The sequence below is a fragment of the Plecotus auritus genome, assembly GCF_963455305.1.
Source record: "Plecotus auritus genome assembly, chromosome: 6".
Classification (NCBI taxonomy): domain Eukaryota; kingdom Metazoa; phylum Chordata; class Mammalia; order Chiroptera; family Vespertilionidae; genus Plecotus; species Plecotus auritus.
In genome coordinates this window covers 161,438,978-161,459,936 of record NC_137773.1, presented here as the reverse complement: position 1 = coordinate 161,459,936, position 20,959 = coordinate 161,438,978, and the positions used below count along the sequence as shown (strand labels likewise).

General features: G+C 41.0%; 1 protein-coding gene across 5 annotated transcripts in view; it reads right to left on the bottom strand.

The window, feature by feature from the left end:
* Positions 1–18,411: 18,411 nt before the first annotated feature.
* Positions 18,412–20,959, bottom strand: part of LRRC3B (leucine rich repeat containing 3B) — a 91,970-nt gene continuing 89,422 nt past the window's right edge. For 4 of the 5 annotated variants that reach the window (XM_080672205.1, XM_080672207.1, XM_080672209.1 and 1 more), the window contains one exon: positions 18,418–19,673. In XM_080672205.1, coding sequence (XP_080528331.1) covers positions 18,730–19,509 — 780 coding nt within the window. In that variant the 5' untranslated portion in view covers positions 19,510–19,673 and the 3' untranslated portion in view covers positions 18,418–18,729. Of the gene's footprint in view, positions 19,674–20,959 lie in introns of all 5 variants that reach the window. The other variant, XM_080672206.1, reaches the window with a different exon arrangement.

Genomic DNA, 20,959 nt, shown 5'->3' with positions numbered 1-20,959 from the left:
ATTTTTGTAAGGATGCCATGATGGAGTACTCTTGGTTGAGGCTGTTAGTCACTGACAGCAGAATCCACTGTGGCTATTAATCAGAAAGAGAGATGAGATGGTAGTAAGCAGTAAACAGGGATTCAGGTTTAGATGTCACTCAATGCAGAACAATGCAGCCAAATGGATCAACACATACCCAGGAGCTCTCTACTAGGAGCATCACTGCTGACACCCCTTACCAGTCAGCAATATGAGGCCAAGGATTAGACCTTGAGCCATCCCTTTGGTCTTCAATAACCATATATCTGCTAGCCCCAAACTGGGTCTTTCCATTGTGGGGCACTGCTTTCATTTTCTCCCTTGACCTCTAAGACATATGGGTGGAATTTAGTTCCTCTGTGGATTTCGACCTTCCTGACAGTTTTAAAATGTAATTTTTAGTTTGACCAACTCTATAGCTTAGGAAAGCAAGCTAGAATCTGTGTTGAGAAAAGCAATATATAGTATAAGCCATAAATATAAAGTTTCCCTCTTTTGGAGTCTCTCCCCGCTAAAAGTAAAGCATTTACTGAGCACATAAAGGCATGCACCTGGCATTATGTGCTTTTGCCAGGATGGAAGGTCAATACTACCAATTACATGGACCCTGGGTACCCTTGACCCCTGCCAGATCTACAAGGATTCTGTGGCATCTCTGTGAAACAGCGATTGGATACTGTTTCCACACTGAAAGATTCTGTGATCATTGCAGTGCAGGATTGTCCTGCAATTCAGAAAGCAGGAGGAGAGAAGAGTTTTCGCCCCCGATGTTGTAGAAGATACATGTCATAGGGTGCATGAGGATAGCAGCCCATGGCAGCTCAGAAGAGCCTGCATGTGTTCTTCCTTCTGATTTCCTGTTGTCAATGAGGCCACGAATCAAGCATAAATCCTGTCAGGGAAATGGAGGGATAAATCATATTCATACACATTCATAGAACACTCATACTTATCAAGCACTTTCTTAAGACTCTTGGTAGGCAGTTGCAAGGGAAGTCTTTGATTTCAAATAGTGAATAGCTACTTGAAGGGTAGGGTAAGAGCATAGAATACAATGTGTTAAGTGCTGGTGTAGAATTAATGCATAGCATTTATTCTACTAACAGCCTCAACATATTTAATTGACCAGGATAATTCCTCCCTGGATAATTCTACATAAAAGGGAGATTGGCTGTATCTTGGCCCTGAATTGAGCTATTAGCTCTTGGCTAAGTTGGCTGCAAGTGCCAAACTCTATTGTGATGGGTCTTCCAGGAGTGGCCACTGTTTTCCCCAGTGGGTGGCCTCCAGTTGAGTGATAACAATTTCTATCCTTGGACACCTGGTCCTTCTCCTAGAAGAATGCTGTAGAATTCCAGAGGCCTCTTCAATGAAAGCATTTGTCCTTGAAAGGGCATTAGTTCTACAAGATTGCAACAAATGCTGCAGATTTCTTTCTTCTTTAGAAAGTAAATGGATCCATCTTTGTCCTCCTGAAACTTTTAAAGTGATAAAAATCATCTACAAGTGGAGCCTTGGACTGGAAGCGTCACAGCTAAAAATAGCAAACTTCCTGCCAGTCAGTTTCCATTCTTCCCCTTCATCTGCAGCTCCAAAGAACCTGAGAAGTCTTGAAGCATCCTGTAACCCAAGTGCCACATTTCTTTGTAAAGGAGATGTGATTGCAGGAAAAGAAGCTGTTGCTTTGAAAATTCAGAGGAAAAAAATATATTTCTCTAGAAATTACATATGGACTATGTGCTAATGTGTCTCTGTACGTCACGCTATTGCCAGGTTTACTTTCCTTCCTGGATTTGCAAGTCTGGACACCTTGGAAAAACTATTCCTCATATTTATTTAACGTTGACTTTCTTAGGAAATAATAACTTGGAATTATAATGACCAAGAAAATATTTACTGTTTCCCCTGAGTTATATGGAAAAGCATCTCATATTACCATGACAATGAGACTCTCTAAACCCAAATCACAAGCCCCTAATCCCTAAAAAAGTCTCAGTCAACATCACAGAGAATTTTTAACTAAAGAAAGGAATTATATACTTCAGATTATTTGGAAATAGTGAGATATTGAAACAAATTCATCAGACATAAACAGATGAAATTGTATGCTTGCATTAAAATGAAATCTCTATTCCAAAATAATAACTAAGGAACAGTGTGTGTGTGTGTGTGTGTGTGTGTGTGTGTGTGTGTGTGTTTAGCTTAAAAATTGATACTCAGAAGCTATTTACATCAGTCATAAAACATTTGTAAATTGCCCGTATCTTTCCTATCTACAATGGCAGTGGGATAATTTCTCAAGCTGTAACATTTTTTTTCTTTTTTTTACTCTGAAGGTTACCAACTCTTTTTAGGTTTCTAATGAAATTTTGTCCATTAATCCAGGCTTTTAATACTGTATTTCAATTTCTAATTCTAATATTTTGACACAGAACCACACCTACAGAGTAGAAGAGAAAGAATTGGCTTCAGGTCTTTTCCTAAAAGCATGACTCCTGTTTTTTTAATTCCATAATGAGATTTTTTGAAAGTTTGAAAGGAACCATTATTTTCCTTTAGTGATCGTATTTTATGTCACATTTCAACTTCTATGCCTCAGATATTTGTCACCTCAATACTGCTTTGTCAAGTCTTCATTGTACCATGGCTCGCTTTTTATTCTGCACATAATGAAAAAGAGCATTGAGTGGAAACTGACACTTTTCATGAGTTTATCCTGAGGTAGGAATTCATTTACATTATCTCAAGGATATTTTAGCATCACAGTGGGTACACTAAATTTCACAGATGAGAACATTTAAAATTAATAATGCTGCTGTTCAAAAGAAAGCTAAATGGGACACAATTGCTGCCTCTTTTCACAAGATCTCCTTTGATTTAATTTGCATGTATAGAGGTAATTTGTTTTAAAGGCTCACAGGCATTTCCTGCAGGACCTCATGTGGCCAGTCATCTACATTTTTTGCTTTCTTCTTCTGGAAATAGGGGCAAGGAACAAAGAGGATATTCTCCAATGGGAACACACAGGCATGTGTCCACCCTGTTCCACTCCCAGCTGACTCCTTGTTTTATCCTCATTCTCTTCTCAGATCTTTTTTTTTTTTTTAATTAAAAAATATTTTTTTATTGATTTCAGAGGGGAGGGGAGAGGGAGAGAGAGATAGAAACATCCATGATGAGAGAGAATCATTGATCGGCTGCCTCCTGCACGCCCCACACTGGGGACTGAGCTTGCAGCTCAGGCATGTGCCCTGACCAGAAATCAAACTGTGATTTTCTGGTTCATAGGTTGATGCTCAACCACTGAGCCATGCCGGCTGGGCTCAGATCTTTCAGATTCCATTCCCCACCTTCTGCAAGGAGCCACCACCAACTCTTTCCATATTGAGTTCCTCCAGCTCCACATGTTTTTGGATTTGGTCTCCTTAAGTTTAAGGACCACGTTTTAAAAATTTTACTCTCCTCTAGTGCTAGGTGCATAGTAAATTTGTTTTCTCTGCATTTATTCAATCAATAATTCATGTTTGCTGAGAGCCCTCTAAATGTGAGGCATCACGCTAAGTGCTATGAAGGCAACAGTGAACAGCATGGTCACTGCATCTTACTTCAGTAATGACTGAACCTTCAAAAAGAAGTGTTCCTTGGGAAGTAGTAGCGGCCAGCAACTGACGAAGTGTTGTCTCCATTTCTAGCCTCCTAAGACTCCTTGGAGGTCCTCTTTGCACTCCAGCTTCTCCTCATCCACCTGGGGTTTATGTTCAGGCTCACAGGCCAGAAAGCTCCCAGGATGCTGGGACACAGCCAACAACAGAGCCAGGATGCTCTGACACATCCCTTGGATGGTCCCAAAGGATCTCAGTGGGGCGAGATACCCTAGATATGGTGAAAGAATTATAGTGACTGTGGAACCTGGTATTTTTTATTTCTGTTTCCTATACATTATGGGTCACATGAAGCAGAAGTATAGAGGCCAAAGGCCCCTTAATCTCTCCCCATTTGTGGTCCTTACTCCCATCCTTTAGTTCCAGTACCCAAATTTCAGCTTCCGGGTGAAAAAGTACAGAGGAAGACCACCTCTCTGCTTTGGGAAAAGCAACTTAAAGGAATTTCTTAAGAGGCTGGGGAGCAATATTAAGGTTTAGTTTTTAATTCTGATATCATTTTCCATTTATTATTTGCATTGTTAAGTATGTGTTGTGATAATTTCCTCTTTACCTCATTGGTAAGAAAGAGATTTTTCCCTACAGGGATGGCCAAACACAAGACATCCAACATTGGACAAATAAGGTTGACAGCCTTTATTAGGCACATGTACTCACAGCCCAGAGGACACACGCTATGCAAGGTTACACAGGGGTTGCACCTGGGCACCGAGGAAACAGCCAGGGGCCATGGGCAGGCTTTGGAGGAGTAAGAGACTGAGGTGCTCACTGGTTTGCATGGGAGGAAGTAGTTGACTTGTTTGAATAATTCAGTGGCTGGCAGGAAATTGAAGTACACGGCTCAGGGATAATCAAAGACTGTGCCTGGTCCTGATGATAAAGGAGAATTGTTTGGTGAGGGGTTCTTATCCAGGGGATCAGAGTGTTCACAAGGGAACTTATCAGTTGGTCCACTCATTCCTTTCCAATTTCACCAGATGTCAAAGCAGCACATAATAATGAACCTAAATCTTAGGTCTTATATCTAAGCACTCTATTATGCACTTGACACACAATATTTCATTTAACCTTCATAATAACCCCAATAGATAGTTATTATTATTTCTCACTTTATGATCCAAAAAACTTAAGTTCACAGAATTTAAATCACCCCAGGTGATTTCCCAGGAAATAGAAAACTGAGGATTCAAAGCTGGATCTGTCTCACTGGATAGCTGGGACATGTGTAGTGATACAGCTTGTGAGGGATTTTTTGCAGGTCATACCAGGCCACACTTTGGACTATCAACGCATTTTGACACAAGGATGTGAACGAGGAAGCGAAGTGAAAATTCTTGGTGTTCCTCCCACCTACTTAGCATCTTTTCAATGTACTTTGGTCCTTAAACAAAGCACTAATTACTTTGCAAAACCTCAACATATTCCATTCCCCATGGATGACATGTTCTTTACGTTTAATGAAGGTTTCAGGCAATCTCGAGGAGATAGTCCAGATAAAATATAGACATATATTAGAATGATTCCAATAAACTTATTTATGGTGACTTTTGCAACTGAGCTGAACATTTGCTGATATTTATGCCTACCATAATTTGCCTTTTATGTGAGAATCAGATAAAACACACGAGAGTGACATTTTGTATTGAAAGAATTTTCCAAAGGAAGAACTAGGGTTGCTTCTATGCACATTGTTTACATAGTATATATCCTTTTAAAATAAAGGGTGTCCTCCAGGCTTAGAATGCAGTGGCATTAATCATTTTCTTGCCACTTATGTTGGGGACTATTAAATTAAAGCAGTAGACAAAATTCTTGAAGGAATTCTTTCGTTCAAACCTTTAGCTTTAGATAAACTGTTAGAGTTATTTCTTATAGATTGTAACAGTCAGCTATTGTTGCCATAATAGTGCATAACAAGAAACCTAAACATCTCAATGGTTTAAAAAATGTTATGGACTGAATTGTGTCTTCGTAATACCCATATGTTGAAATTCTAACCCCCAACGTGATGGATGGCTTTAGGATTGGGCCTCTCCAAGGTAATTAGGATTAGATAAGGTCATGAGGGCTTTGCCCTCAGGGACTGAGTGCTGTCTTAAGAATCATGGGAGAGCTTGCTTCTGACTGCTCTCCACCTTGTGAGGGTAAATGAGAAGATGGCCATCTATGAACCAGGATGTGGCCTCTTGCCAGACAACGTATCTGCCTGCATCCTGATCTTGGATTTCCCAGCCTCCAAAACTGGGAGAGTTTGTTTTCTGATATTTAAGCCACCCAGTCTACAGCATCTTTGTTATAGAAACCCAGACAGACTAAGACAAGGAGGGAACATTTATTTTTCTTGTTTATAGTTCTGAAGGTCAGCAAGGGTGGTTCTGCTTCAAGCTATGGTGATTTGCTCAGGAAGTTCGGGAATTCTGTTTCATGAGTCTCTCATTCTCCTTAGACCAGTGGCTACCTAAGATATGTTTTTCTCATGATGAATAGCAAGAGCACAGGAGGGTGCATGGAAGCATTTGATGTCTCTGAAAGCCTGGACGGTGAACTGGCACACTGTTACTTCTTACAGGGAGAGGTGCTGCAAGTCATAGGGCATCAGGTCATGGTCCAATCTCTACAGCGGTATTTGTTTTCCTCCCAGTGGCTCTTTACATGGTGCCTTCTGATTCCTATACTACCTATATGAACAGCCACTTTAAAATGTCATTTAAGCCCTAGCCGGTGTGGCTCAGTGGGTAGAGCATCAGCTTGAAGACTGACGGGTCCCGGGTTCGACTCTAGCCAAGGGCACATGCCTGGGTTTGCGGGCTCAATCCCCAGTGTGGGGCGTTCAGGAGGAAGCCAAGCAATGATTCTCTCTCATCATTGATGTTTCTATCTGTCTGTCCCTCTCCCTTCCTCTCTGAAAGAAATAAAAATATATTTTAAATGTCATTTAAGTTAGATAGGGCTAAAACTCTAAGAAAAAGAAGATTAGTATTATATGGCAATTACTTCATCCCCAAAGCTGCTATTTTTCTAATTTTTTATTTTTGCTCCCAGATGAATCCCAAAGTTGTGTTTTGGACATATCTCTCTTGTTTAGGAAAAATCAAAAACTAAATTTATGCATATTTCCCCAAGAAAAGAGTATACTTTATGGATGACATACCCAATGCTGTGATAGAAAAGTACAATTGGGATTCAGCATGCACCCATAATGTGATCATTGTAGTTTATTGTCTTAAGCAAGACCGTTTACAGAATCTCAGTACTGGCAGTGCAATGTAGTATAGATGAAAATCAAACATTCAGGTAGTTATTAAATTGGATATTCTATTACTTAGAATGACCAAGAGTTATTAAGCATGGCAGCTTGGTCAAGACATACAGATAATTAACACTGATGAAGTTCAACATCCCTTAATTTACAAAATGCCCAGCTATGCCTCCCTATGACAGGTGGTAGTTACCTTCAGGAGTGACAGCCAGACTTGGGATGGGACATGTGATGTTGACATAAGGAGATGCAGCCCAGAACTTTGAGTATCAGAAGATTGAGGTCATGGTCCCTGCTCTGTCTTACTAGCTCAGGGACCCCGGGGAGTCACTAAAGGTTTAGGGTGTATATACAGATCCTTACTTAGAGAATGAGGATGATAATGATGCATAGTGTTCTTGGGCTTAAATGAATTAGCCCAAGTGTTAAATATTTTGATGATGAGAATGTAGACCCATGTTCTCCTGGTCTGGAGCAGCACTGTGAAGCTGCCGTTTGGCCACATGGCCCCTGGAGTTGGATTGCTTGTACTGAAATCTCTGCTGCACCTGGAGGAGGTGTAACCTCAGGTGAATTGATTTTCTCTCTATGCTTCATTTCCCTCCTCTGTAAAATGTGAACATAATAGTATCTACCTCAGAAGTTTGCTCTGAAGAGTAACCAAGGAAGGCATGAAAAGTGCTTAGCATGATGGTACATACTAATTGCTTAGTATATACTAGCAACTAAAAAATAATTACTTTCATTATTTTGTGGTATGTGTTAGATTTCTGCAACAGAAAAGGACCCCAGAGAGCATTTGATTTTATTGAGTCTTAAGAACAATGCACTTCATTTTACTTTTTGACAACTAGACTTTAACCTTTTACAACAGTTTAGTTGCCTTTTAGACTCTGTGTAATGAGATTTGAATGGCATGGGAAAGAATATTCCAGTTGTTTTCATCCACCCTTAAAGAACATCTCTTTTTGTGAGCTCAAGGTACAAGCATCTAGTATCCTTGTCTCCTGAATGAATGCTCAAAGGTTGCCCAGACCACCTAAGAAACAGGTCCCCACATGGATGGAGATGTAGGAGGAGCTGTGAGGATGAAGATTCCAGCTGATTATGACTCTCAGGTCAAAGATTCGACAATAAATTTAATAATCTGCATTAACACGAGCTCAGTTATTTCCCTGCAAGGTGACAAGCGGGTAGTTTTTGATTTAAAGCCTTCATTAAAAGAGGTCATTCAAATAAAAGGAACTTCATCCTTTTCTGACAACCAGATCTAAGACCATTTAATTTCTGATGAAGTTTAAATCTATTTTTGGCTACCTCAGGTTAAACTCGACAGTGAAACCATTTTGCCTAGCTAGAGTAATTAGGCTGGTTTCATGAAGCCTCTTTGAGTCCATGTATTTGACCGATTCCATTCTTTTCACGTATCGTCATTAAACTTTAAGGCCATGGACCTGCCTTCTCTGTGGGCAGCATGGTTTTTATGGAAAAGGGCTTAGCTATGTTGGGGATGTTGTGGAAGGTGAAAACTCAGGAAGAGCCCAGCCGGTGTGGCTCAGTGGTTGAGCATCGACCTATGAACTAGGAGGTCATGGTTCAATTCCTGGTCAGGGCACATGCCTGGGTGGGGTGTGCAGAAGGCAGCCTATCAATGATTCTCTCTCATCATTGATGTTTCTATCTCTCTCTCCCTCTCCCTTCCTCTCTGAAATCAATATATATATATATATAAAAGACAAGCAGGTCGGCAAAGCCATGCCAGAGACTTACTAGTGAGAAAGATGAGGGAACTCCAGGGCACGTATTTGGAGAAGTTCCCACCTGTAGGACAGAGAGGCCGCAGCTCAAGAGGCAGGCCAGGTCCCTAGACGGGCTCACCTCTCAGCATGAAGGTCTCCGCGAGGACCCAGACCCCACTGACTGCCACCACCAAGTCTGCAATAGACAGAGAAGCGCAGGCCCGCAGGGAAACCTACAGGTCATGCCTGGTTAATTTCTGGGCCACTCCACACCCCCATGGGACAGGTGACCGCTTAGTGCTTTTACCATATGAGCTAAATCAACTGCTGGTTTCGCTTAGAAACAGCTACGAATTTCTAAAAGTCCCCTCTCTATCACTGCAGGGATACCGGTTAAGATGTTTTAGTAAAACCTACAGATTATTCTAAGTATCAATGATGGGCAATACACAAAGGATTGAGTATTGAATGTACTTGTTTTTCCTTAGAGATGCCTGGTTTTTAAAATGACTGTAGAGTTAACAAAATGCATATGGATCTGGCAGTTCACTAAGCAATCCCACTGCTAGGAACCCATCCCAACGAGACACCAGCAAACACACAACACCAGGTACCCAGAAAGCCATTCACTTGAGAACTACTTGTGACAGCAAAAAGTCAGTTACAGACATCCCCCTTTTCCTACCTCCCACCCAACTCTCACCCATTCTTCCCTCTGGCCATCACCACACCTAATTATATGGTTTTTATTGCTCATTGAGAAAAGAGAGAGGAATGAGCCACCAGTTACCATCCTGGTCAGAGTTTTTGAAGCCCCTAATCAGAGGATTGATCATTGGCATTGTAAACTGAGCTAATCTACTGTGAAAACTGCTGGAAAGGAACTGATTAAAAACCTTTCCATTTCAAAGCCCCTGATCTTTTTTTTTTTTTTTTTTTTTAAATATATTTTATTGATTTTTTACAGAGAGGAAGAGAGAGGGATAGAAAGTTAGAAACATCGATGAGAGAGAGACATCGATCAGCTGCCTCCTGCACGCCCCCTACTGGGGATGTGCCCGCAACCCAGGTACATGCCCTTGACCGGAATCGAACCCGGGACCCTTGAGTCCGCAGGCCGACGCTCTATCCACTGAGCCAAACCGGTTAGGGCTCAAAGCCCCTGATCTTAAGGACAACTGTTTTATGGCGTCCTTGGGATTTTTAGCTCTGAGAAAAATTCCTAATGAAGCTGGGAAAGGAAGTGGTGCAGGATTTTATTTTTATTTTTTAATTTCTTTATTGATTAAGGTATTACATATGTGTCCTTATCCCCCCAACCACCCCTCCCCCCCACTCATGCCCTCACCCTCCTGTTGTCTGTGTCCATTGGTTAGGCGTATATGCATGCATACAAGTCCTTTGGTTGATCTCTCCCCCTTACCCTCACCCTCCCCTACCTTCCCATTGAGGTTTGATGGTCTGATCGATGCTTCTCTGTCTCTGGATCTGTTTTTGTTCATCAGTTTATGGTGGTGCAGGATTTTAGATGTAATTTGGATATCATTAAATATGGGGCACACAGATAATTATATTCTTCCAATTAAGATGCTTTATTACCTATGGCCAAGTTTCCCTTGAAAATAGTCTGAGTTATCTGGAAATGAAGCAGCACAATCAGATCATTGATTCATTTTGTCTCCTTTGCTCTCATGTATCTGTTGTAGGTTTGGTCTGACTAGTGGAGTCAGACCAAACCTGGGTTCAGCAACCTCGGTATTTGGATTCTCGCTAGGAAAGAATTCAGAGTAAGACCCAAACTGTAAGAGAACATTTATTGGGTAAATTACAGAGGTAGAAGAAGTAATTCTTAGAAGAAATGGGCTTAGGAAACGAGTTAAGGAGATAAAGGCAGGGCCACTGGAGTTTGGGAGTGAGGAAGCTAATGGTAACATGTGGGGGGTAGGGGGCGGGGAGAAGAAAGAGAAGGTAAAGGCACGGGCATGCTCCCAGAAGGGAGAGCACACTGGGTCCTCCATCCTAAGGGTTTTAAGGGTGGAGATTTAGGGGAGCTCCCAGGGAAAGATCTTAAAAGAATATTCAGTCGTTTTCCAGGTGTGTCCTTTCAGGGTTGTGGTCTCTACTGATTGGCTAGCTGGCAAAAGGGCCGGGGGTCATTATTCAATGCAGCTGGTCCTGATATCAGCTAAGGCTGGTTTTGCTGCTTATCTGGACCTGGATCTGAAAGACAACTGAGGTATAGATGTTATCTCTAGGGAGGAAAGGTCAGGGGGTCCAAACCTCTTAATCAGCGATTTGCTATGGGAAGGAAAGTCACCCTCGGGGGAAATCCCACCCTACAATTGATTGTCTGATTGTAGGCACCTGGGGCTTTCCATCCCGATGACCTTCTGCACCTGACCCATAGTCCTCGCTCTGTTCATGTCTGTCTAACTGCGTACAGTACCGGTATCTATATAAACGTCACCTTTCTCAGTTATTATGCTTACTTTTCAGCAAAGGGGCATTTCTGTAGGACAGAGGTAGATCCATTTCAAAAGCAAAATTGTCTGTAAAAACTAAGGACAACACAGAAAAATCCAGGTGTGTGATGGCATTGATTAATTGCATTTCCTGCAAAATACTCCCTGGAAATCATGATTAATATGATGTGTTTGTTTGTTGAGGCTGCCATAATAAAATACCATTTGTTAAACAACAAAAATTTATTATAGTTCTGGAAGTCTAAGATCAGAATATGAGCAGGTTTGATTTTTCTGAGGCCTCTCTCCTTGGCTTGCAGTTGGCCACCTTCTTGTTGTGTCCTCACATGTCCCTCTAGTACACACATCCCTGTTGTCTCTCTGTATGTTCTAATCTTCTTTTCTTATGAGGACACCAGTCATATTGGATTAGGGCACACCATAAAGGCCTCATTTTAACTTAATTATCCTTTTAAAGGCCCTATCTCTAAATATAGTCCTATTCTGAGACACTGGGTGATAAAACAACTCTTGAGGGGAACACAATTATGGTGATAACTATGGCAGCAATTGGAAAGAGTAAATGGGGTGGGGGGGGAGAATCCCACAATAAAGTACTAACTATTTATTGCTTGTTGTCTTATAATATCATGAACAATGATGATATAATCTGCCAACTTTGAGTCAAGGTAAATGTGAACCTTTTCACCCACCAAAACTGGATGATGTCTTGAACCAGATCATTACTCTTCTCCTTGCTCTTCCCTGAAGTTTCTCCAAAGGCATTCATGTCTCATAAGTGAGAAGTGAATAGAGCAAGAGCTTTGTTGTCAACAGAGCTTCCTGCAAGTCCCAGCTCTCTCACTTGTTACCTGGAGACACTGTGGGTGGGTCACTTAGCATCTCTGAATCTCAGTTATTTCACTTGGAAAATGATGTTAACATATTCTCTTCTTTCAAAGTGGGTGGGGCAATCATATGACAAATAGCTATTGGAGGCTGTGGGATTGTGAGGCTTAAACTTGTGTTTGATCCTGAATCTTGGTGATTCAGGGATAGTTTCATAGAAAAGATAATGGATATCAAACTGTTTTGGAACATGAAAGCATGGGGAAACAAATTATAAGAAATCAGAACTTAAGCAATATAGAACAGGAAATGAGTCTGGAAAAATCTATAAATTTGAGGAAAATGTAAAAGGTAGGAGATAAACAACAATTTTTTCCCTGTTTCATTACATAAAGCATTTGAGGAGTCTTAAAGATACATGTAATAAAATAGAAAATTTCCAATAATAAATTTAAAACAATCAGAATAACTGATGTTGTACATATTGCAGCAGATGAAAAGTAGAGGAAATTAAACTGTAGCTTGATGAAATACAGCTACTAAATTAGAAGCACAGATTTCTTCTTTTTCTCTTTTAATTTCCTGGCATGTGAGGCAAAAGAGGAACTTTATCATGGGTTCCTATGACACTGTCTATGATGGACAGCAGTTTTTTAAGGCAGCAAAGTTTCCTCAAGCACAATGTTGGAGAAGAAATTCCCTGTAGAGGCTGTCCTATTGATTGCTGATCACTGACTGGCCACCCTAGATCTCCAGAGAAGAGAGGAGCCAACAGGAAACACAGAGACCCGAACCCAACCTTCAGGGATCACAGATCAGGAGGTCTGGGTCAGGCATAGGTACCCAAATCTTCCACAAACTGTCTCAGTCTGTCAGATCATTAGCCAGGCATGGGAAGCACTGATGTAGGGTATACTCAGGTATCTTAGTTTGAGTTCTTCCAATTAGTAGAGACTGAGGCAAGGATTGGAGTCCAAAGAGTTTATGTGGGAGATGGAGGGGATGCTGGTAGGGTAATGTAGAAATGAGACAAAGCAGGAAAGACCCCCAAAATACCTGGTAATGCCTCACCAAACACGTTATCATGATGGGCAAGCGGAGCTTCATCATGCTGGGGAGACTCTGCGACACGGGAAAGCAGAGTTTTGTTGTGGGATACATGCTTCCAGGAGCAAAAGAGCATGTTGTTTATATATCAAATCCCCAGTAGTCATCAGTTGAAGGCTGCTCCTAGAGGGTAGCAACTCCCTAGCATCTTCAACCTTCTTTGTAAATGGCCAGAGAAAATCCTCATGCAAATGCACGCAGGAGGTGCCAGTTAGAATTTGGCTGGTAGGAGTGAGGGTAGATGTGGCTTCCATAAAGCAATGCATTGGATACCACTGTCACCACCATCCCAGGAGCAACCATGGAACCAAAGGACATAATTTTCATGATTGAGCTATAGACATGTCTTCCCTTCCCAAGACCATGGTTTACTGTCAGTACACATGGGATTTCAGGGTTGGGCACAGAGGGATGGGTGTGAAGAGAGGATGAACCATTGTGGTCCCCAAATACCAGGTTCTGCTCACTGGCTGAGTAAGCTAAGGCTTGCCTTTTTCTTTTGAACCTCATGTCTCTCTTGAACAAATTAAGACAAATGTCTTACCCTACCCTCCTCCATTTTTTATCGTGGGCCTTAAGATGAGACTTCATAAAACTAAAGGATGACGCATGACTAAGAAGTGTGCCTTAGATGAAACAAAGGACATTGCAGGTAGCTGGATCTGGCTCCACTATTGCATATTAGCTGTGTGATTTGGGGCAGAATACTTTCAGGGTCTTAGTTTTCTCATCTGTAAGATGGGAACAATGATAATGTCTACGTGGCAGGGCTATTGTGAAAACCAGGGAAGGTAGGAACAGATGGAAGGAACACTATGCCAAGTGAATGATAACTTTGGTTAGGGAAAGGTGAAACCTTTTTCATTTGTAAAAGTTTATTTGTGATTTATACACAGGACTTCCTCAGTTCATGTTTCAATGTGAAGATAGGTCTTGTCAATAGTGAAGTACTGAAAAATGTCAGTTTAAGTCAGTCCTGCTTGTTCCCCCAAAGCCTTGCTTCTGGGTAGCACTTTTCCAAGTTTTTGTACTTTCTTTCTCATTTTAGATTCTCTTCTTGTTACTGCATTTCGCTCCTCAGAGAGACAGGGAATTGGCAAGACTGTCTGTGAGGATGAAAGACTTTGAGAGCTGACCAGTATCTTTCATGTATTTTTCATCCAGAAGAAATGTGGGCAACCCTAAGGAAGGTGGATTGGCCCCATCCTACTCATTATGGGCCTTTTAAAAAAATTGTTATTGATTTCAGAGAGGGAGAGAGAGATAGAAACATCAATGATGAGAGAGAATCATTGACCTGCTGCCTCCTGCATGCCCCACACTGGGGATCGAATCTGCAACCCAGGTATGTGCCTTGACCGGGAATCGAACCATGATCTCCTGGTTCATAGGTCGCCGCTCAACCACTGAGCCACCACGGCTGAGCACTATCAGCTATTTAAAGAAAATCTATTCAGCATTCAAGGCCACCAGCTGGCTTGTTCATCTTTAGACCAACAGCCAGATTTCAGATTGCCCTCCATTTTATAAGCTCTTCTCTGAAAAAAAAATAATAAATGAAATATCAAAGCAAAAAATAGAATGCTGATCCCAACTAGTGTATTCTTTAGGGGCCTAGCTTTTAAGGTCAGATCTAAAAAACTTTTTGTCAGTTGGATGCTCAGACATCCACAGGGAAAGAAAGTAAATGCATTGATTCTTTTTTTTTTTTAATAATGAGCAAAATTTAGAACATTTATCAGTCAAAGGAGGAGCACAGCTCACAAGCATGATCAACTCAGTTGCCATTAGTGAGAAGCATGACATTTTCACTGAACTTGGGGAACACATACACACACACACACTTCTTAAGTGATTCATACTAGCTTTGGTTCTTTCAATGTTGAAGAAGTTAGAGCCATACATAGAAGTGGATTTCCTTTTATTGTCACCCCTCTTCTCTGGGTTGGAATGCAAAAGTTTTGGACCTTGAGATGTACTCCTTGCTGTGTCTATGTGACCCATTAATTCAGTTGGTGCATTTGGGACCATCCATGTAATGAGTTTGGACAAATGTGGAATGAGGAATTCAGGTCTTCCTTTTCCCTGAATTCTGATTCACCTGTTTGGCTTTGGGAGAGGGCTGGGAGGGCATTTCCAAATGTGTCATAAATGAGTTTGCCTCTGGTTTGCTTTGTCTGGGTCAGACCCAGCCAACCTGGTGAATCAGTGATACCACTTTGGGAAAGGGCTCTGGAAATGGAGAAGAACACTGCTTAACCACACTCCCTCCCTCTCTGCCAGCAGGGCTGCACTTGACCACTCAGGATCTATGGTGTTAGTCAAGGGAATAAATGCTAATCAACTCTTCCTCCCCAGGAAGTTGCACCAAGATCATTTCCTTCTGTATGCGCTGGAAAACGAGATCGTTCACTATTTGTGAAAGGGAAACAGATCCTCTCACCGTATCTGAAAAAAAAATCAGAAGTTTTTTAGAATCATAGCTATTTCTTATTATAGCTCTGTGACAATGTAGAAACCTTAAATGCCTTCTGAATCCTCAAGAAACAGCTGCTGATAGCCAGTGATATTTTCATGGTGTATATTATAATGCTGTTCTGTTTCTCTGAAGATTGGGAAATAGTTTATTGGGAGAGGCAATTGGTTCTCTGAAAGGGATGCTTGAGGAGGACTATGGAGGAGGACTACGGAGACAACCTAAGCCTGCAAGGGTTTCAATTTCAACACTTTCAACACCTGTGAAATCAGTGCGTGAGATGATCTCTAGGACTCTTCCAGTCCTGACATTCTAAGACTTTGCCTGTCTCTAGTACCTTGAACAGTTAATTAAGCAGAGTTTTTCGTTCTCTAACTGTGCCAGATAAATGAGCGAACTTACTCTATAAACTGAACGTCTCAAGCCAATAAGGAAAACCTACCCACATCTCAGACTGCCTTATGCTTGTTGATGTCAGAACAAGAATTATTGTGGTTAATCAGAGGAGGACACGGAAAAGGACAGCGTGTACCTGGCAGAATTTGTATATCAGTGCATTACAATTTGCCAGAGTGTTCTTGAAAGTTAAATCTTGCATTACATAATTTTTTAGCCCTTTCTTCAAAATGTTCCAGTTGGGTTGCAATGTTTTATGATTTCCCTTGCTTCACAGATGAACGTATTGTCCATGATAAGGCTAAAATCCCAGATATTTTTTAATGTAAAAGGTTGAGGTTATGAAGCTAAAGGAGAAGGTTGAGCAAAGAAGCTGCTATTAAAAACACTTAGAAGGTAAGAAGGTATACGGTATTTGTGAAAGCGTTTCTAAAGTGAATGTGACTCACCACTCAAATACAAATTATTTAAAATTATAAAGGGTTATCTTAGCAAAGGCTTGATTTTCCTTTCTTTAGGGGCTCAAAGGGGGTATATCTAGGTAGGCATCTTCTATGGTAGTACTTCAGAGATATATTATAATGTTGTCCTCCAGGGGGCATTAAATCTTCAGCAAAGCTCCAAATTCTCTGAAGGTCTTCAAATCCATTAGCCTTCAAAGCAGTCTGGCTTCCTTCTCACTGGAATGCAGGAGTTCTGGGGCCCATATCCTGAATTTCACATCTCAGGCTTCTAGATTAGGCTTTACACTTTTTAGGAAGACTAGGGTGGGCATGAAAAGCCAGTGGCCTTTGGGGGTGGGGAGGAGGGAGTTGTCCCAATGTAGCCTGGTCTGAAAGCCCTACAGCAGGTCTGACCCTCATGGTTCATGCCAGTAACACTTTTAGAGACAATTGATATGTCTAAAATTATAGTGCTTTCTAAGGGCAGAAATGTGATTCCTGGAGGCCCAAAGCTAACCTAATATGGATTTAAAAAGGTGATGTAGGTAAAAGTATAGGCAAAGGATACTTCCTTCTTACCAAAAATGTAGGCAAAGGATACTTCCTTCTTACCAAAATACCACAAAGGGCTGTGTTTTTTTTTTTTTCTTTCTTATTTTTTAATGCAACCATAGCTCAGAAGTGTGCAAACCTCTAGGTCTGGGAAGCCAGCAACTTTATGTAGTAAAGTCTATGACTGTAAAGTAATACAGTACAGTGGTTAAGAGGTCTATAGGTTCTGGATTTGACTGACTGGGTCTCATTACCTGCTTTACTTATTATAAGCTCTAGGGAACTGAATTCATTACTTAAACTCCCACATCTCTGATTCCTCATTCACAAAAGACTATCTCATAGGGTAATTGTAAGGATTAATTAAGACAACCTCAAAAAAGTATTTGGTACATAGTAAGTGTTCCATAAATACCATCAGTTACTCCTCTTCCTAAGTCTGGAACTGAGATCCCCCTGGTCTGCCTCTAATTTGTCTTTCACTTCTCCCCTACATAGATTCCTTCATCCCAAATACCTCCCTACACTTTTATCCCCTTGCTCTCTCTGCTTCCTCTGCCTTCCTTGGCTACATCACCATCTGATGAAATCCCACCCAAATATTGAGGATTATCTGTAATGGCACCCTAACATCTCCCCGACCCCCCAAAAAAACACACACGCACACACAATTCCCTACTCCAAGAACTAAATAAGCTTTCTCCTATCGCTGAACAATATCAGGGACATAATATCTTGAGGTATATACATTTGTTAAACCCAATATGGGTGCATTTTTAAATATGTAGCTTATATCTCTTTAAACCAACCCAGTAGGAACATAATGAGAAGACCTCAATCTTTGGAAAGAGGAAGACTTGGTTCAAATTCAAGTTCCAATACAGGCAAGTCATTGAAACTGTTGCAACCACAGTTTCCTCCTACGTAAATGGGATACAGTTGTCACTTTTTCATCCTGTAGTGGGGCTTAGAGACAGAATAGTAGTATTAGAATGCCTTGCACCGTGCTTGCACACAGCTGATAGTTATTAGGACCTTCCTTTTTACCTTCTGTTTGTCACACACCCCTGTTCACCAGAAGGTAACATTGAAGACAGAATATTGTCTTTTTCTTTTCCACGTTTCTAGAATAGAGTAGAAGTAGTGTGTTTAGCTATAACAAGACCTTTATAGCTAAACACACCAACTTTTAGATAACAAACACCTGGAGGCATCCCAATTGATTAAGCCTCTGCAGAATGTGTATTCCCACCTGGGTTTACTAAGGCTCAGTATTCTAAAGTCTGACAGATACTTCACTTGGTAAATAATTCAGCAATGGCTCCCCAGTGTACAGTAGGGTTTATTCATTGTGATAGTTCTTTAGGCTCACCAGAGTTGTCTGTTTCTTTTTAAAGCAATGGAATGACTATACTGTTTTCTTGACCAATAAGTCACTCTGTTTTCCATGGTTCAAAGTTAAGCTTTTATTTGGTTTTAAATTAAAAAAATAAATTTCATTATTAAATAGTGAGATGGAGCTAACTAATGTTCAGATAGTAGCTGACTCGGGAATATACCACTGGGGGTACAATTAAGGGGTGGATCACCTAAACTAAAATCATTTGTTGTGTTGTCATGTCTATTAAAAGACCAACAGTGGCATAATTCAAAAGAAATGGAGATACAAAGTTTTAAATGTTTACAATGGGTGGGAGAAGTAAACCACTTATTCTACTGCAATTGCACATGAATTGCTTTCTCAATGCCAGTCATTTTGGACACTATACCACAGTGCTAATGTCATCGGGTTCATCCGCTTTCTTTTGCCTGCTTGGCAGGGATTTCAAGTATTCAAGGTGTCTCCGGGCATCCTCCTGATTTTGCCTCACGTAATACACCACATATGAGATCACCATGGTGAACCAGCCAAACATGGTAACCAGCATGGCATAATCGGTAGTTTTTTTAGGGAGGTTACAAAGGTCAGCATCATTGGCAGCATTGAGAAATGGTCTCCCGGCGTGTTCATCCAACACAGAAGTCTTACAGATCACATTGTGGGCTGTCTCATGATTGGACGCCATGCTCCTCAGAACTTGCTGTAGAGTACAGTCGCAGTGCCAGGGGTTGTTGGCAATTCTGGCCCTGGCCTTCAGGTTATTGAAGGCATTTTTGTGCACACTTTGAATCCGGTTGTCAGACAAGTCCAGAGTCTGCAAAGTTTCAGCAACTCCTTTGAAGGCATGCTCATCGATAAACTCAATGCCATTTTTGGACAGGTTGAGAACTCTTAGTTGATGGAGGTCCTTAAAAATCTCATTGGGAATAGATGTGATCTGATTGGAGTCCAGGTACAATAAGACTGTTTCAGGAGGAAGATCTCTAGGTATTTCCTTGAGATTGGCATTGCTGCAGGTGACATTCAAACCCCCAGAGGAAGAACAAAGACAGCCCTTGGGACACATACTGGCAGAATGAAAGCACAGTATCATAAGAACAAAGCTTTGTAGGAGGAGACACATGGAGAGGGAACGGGTCAACCACAGGTCTACCAGATTCATGCTGGAATGTCTGCATAATCACAAGCCCATTCCTCATTTGCTCCAACAAACAAGCATGGCAACGGTTCTAGCTCTGTCCACACCGTTGGTTTCCTTCTTGTGTAGTTCAAAAGGCTGCCGCTAGCACATGTGTCTCTTCATTATTCCTGTCCTTGCTTGAATACCTAAAGGAAAGGGAAGCAGATGCAATTAGCTTTTTTTTTTTTTTTTTTTTTGCAAAGGGAGGTACATTGCAATTAAAAGTGCTCTCAGGCATCTGGCATTCTATCTGGGCAGGAGGGTTGGTTACACAGGTCATTTCCATTAGCACCACTGGGAGTTATCTGCGTAATGGGAGTCTCCTGTTCAAATTCCAGTTGCTGGGGGAGAAAACTGTCAGTAAATGACAACATTTCTGAATTATGTCACCTTGTTTTAGTTGTGCAGAATTAGAGCAAACAGTCCAGATTTCTTACATCTCTACTGGTTCTTTTCCTGAACCCCTTCAATTCTACAGCTGTAAAATTTTAATTCCACCTTCCTGCCTTCCTACAATAATATGCATTAATGCAAGTTAGCCCTGCATTTGTGCAGCAATGAGAAATATTAATAATATTTCACAGGTAATGACCAGTATCTGTCAGGGCTTTTTAATGGATTTCCAATTTGGAATATTTTCTCTATAGACATATCTTACTTGAATTAAGAAATGAATAAATGCATTCCAACCTTCACCACAAAATGTTGCTAAAGACTGACAGCCCAGAATCTCCATAAGAATTGCCTCTCATGTGACCTCCCGAGATTACATTATGCCTAGAGGATGCCCTTAACTGAATTTCCAAAGGATTCTCTCTCTAGTCTCCAAATAACATATCCCTCCACAATGGATTTTCAACTATGATACATACCTACAAGCCCTTTTTAAAATATAAGATGAGAAATAAAAAATACTAGCCTTTATGAATTCCCCAATAGCCTATTTTTTCTTCCCAATCATAAATACATGTTAAGGCAAAAGTAGGTTTACAGTTGTTGAGTATGCAAAACAGAGTTTATTCTTGTATTATTATGTATTAATTATTGTATATTGCATATGAACAACTGTAAGTCTACCTTTGCCCCTTTGTGAATATAAGTTAATCCTCAAACCTACTCTGTTCTGCAGAGGACAAACATCTTCAGGGCCAGTATGTAGAGGAGGTAAGTAGATCTCAGAGAGATTATATGACTTGCCCAAGGTCAAATAGCATGTAGGTGGTAAAGAAAGGACTCAAGCCAAAGACTTTATTCTGACTCATTTTATTCTCACAACTCTCTCTTTCTGTCATCTCCACACCTCTCTTCCCAAATCCATTTGTCCCATGAGGACAATCAAGATCCAAGTAACATTGCTTGTTTTGATTTCTGATGCTGTTATGTTGTAGCTCAATCCCAAATGGAGGACCCCATGGACCTCCACTGAGGGGTC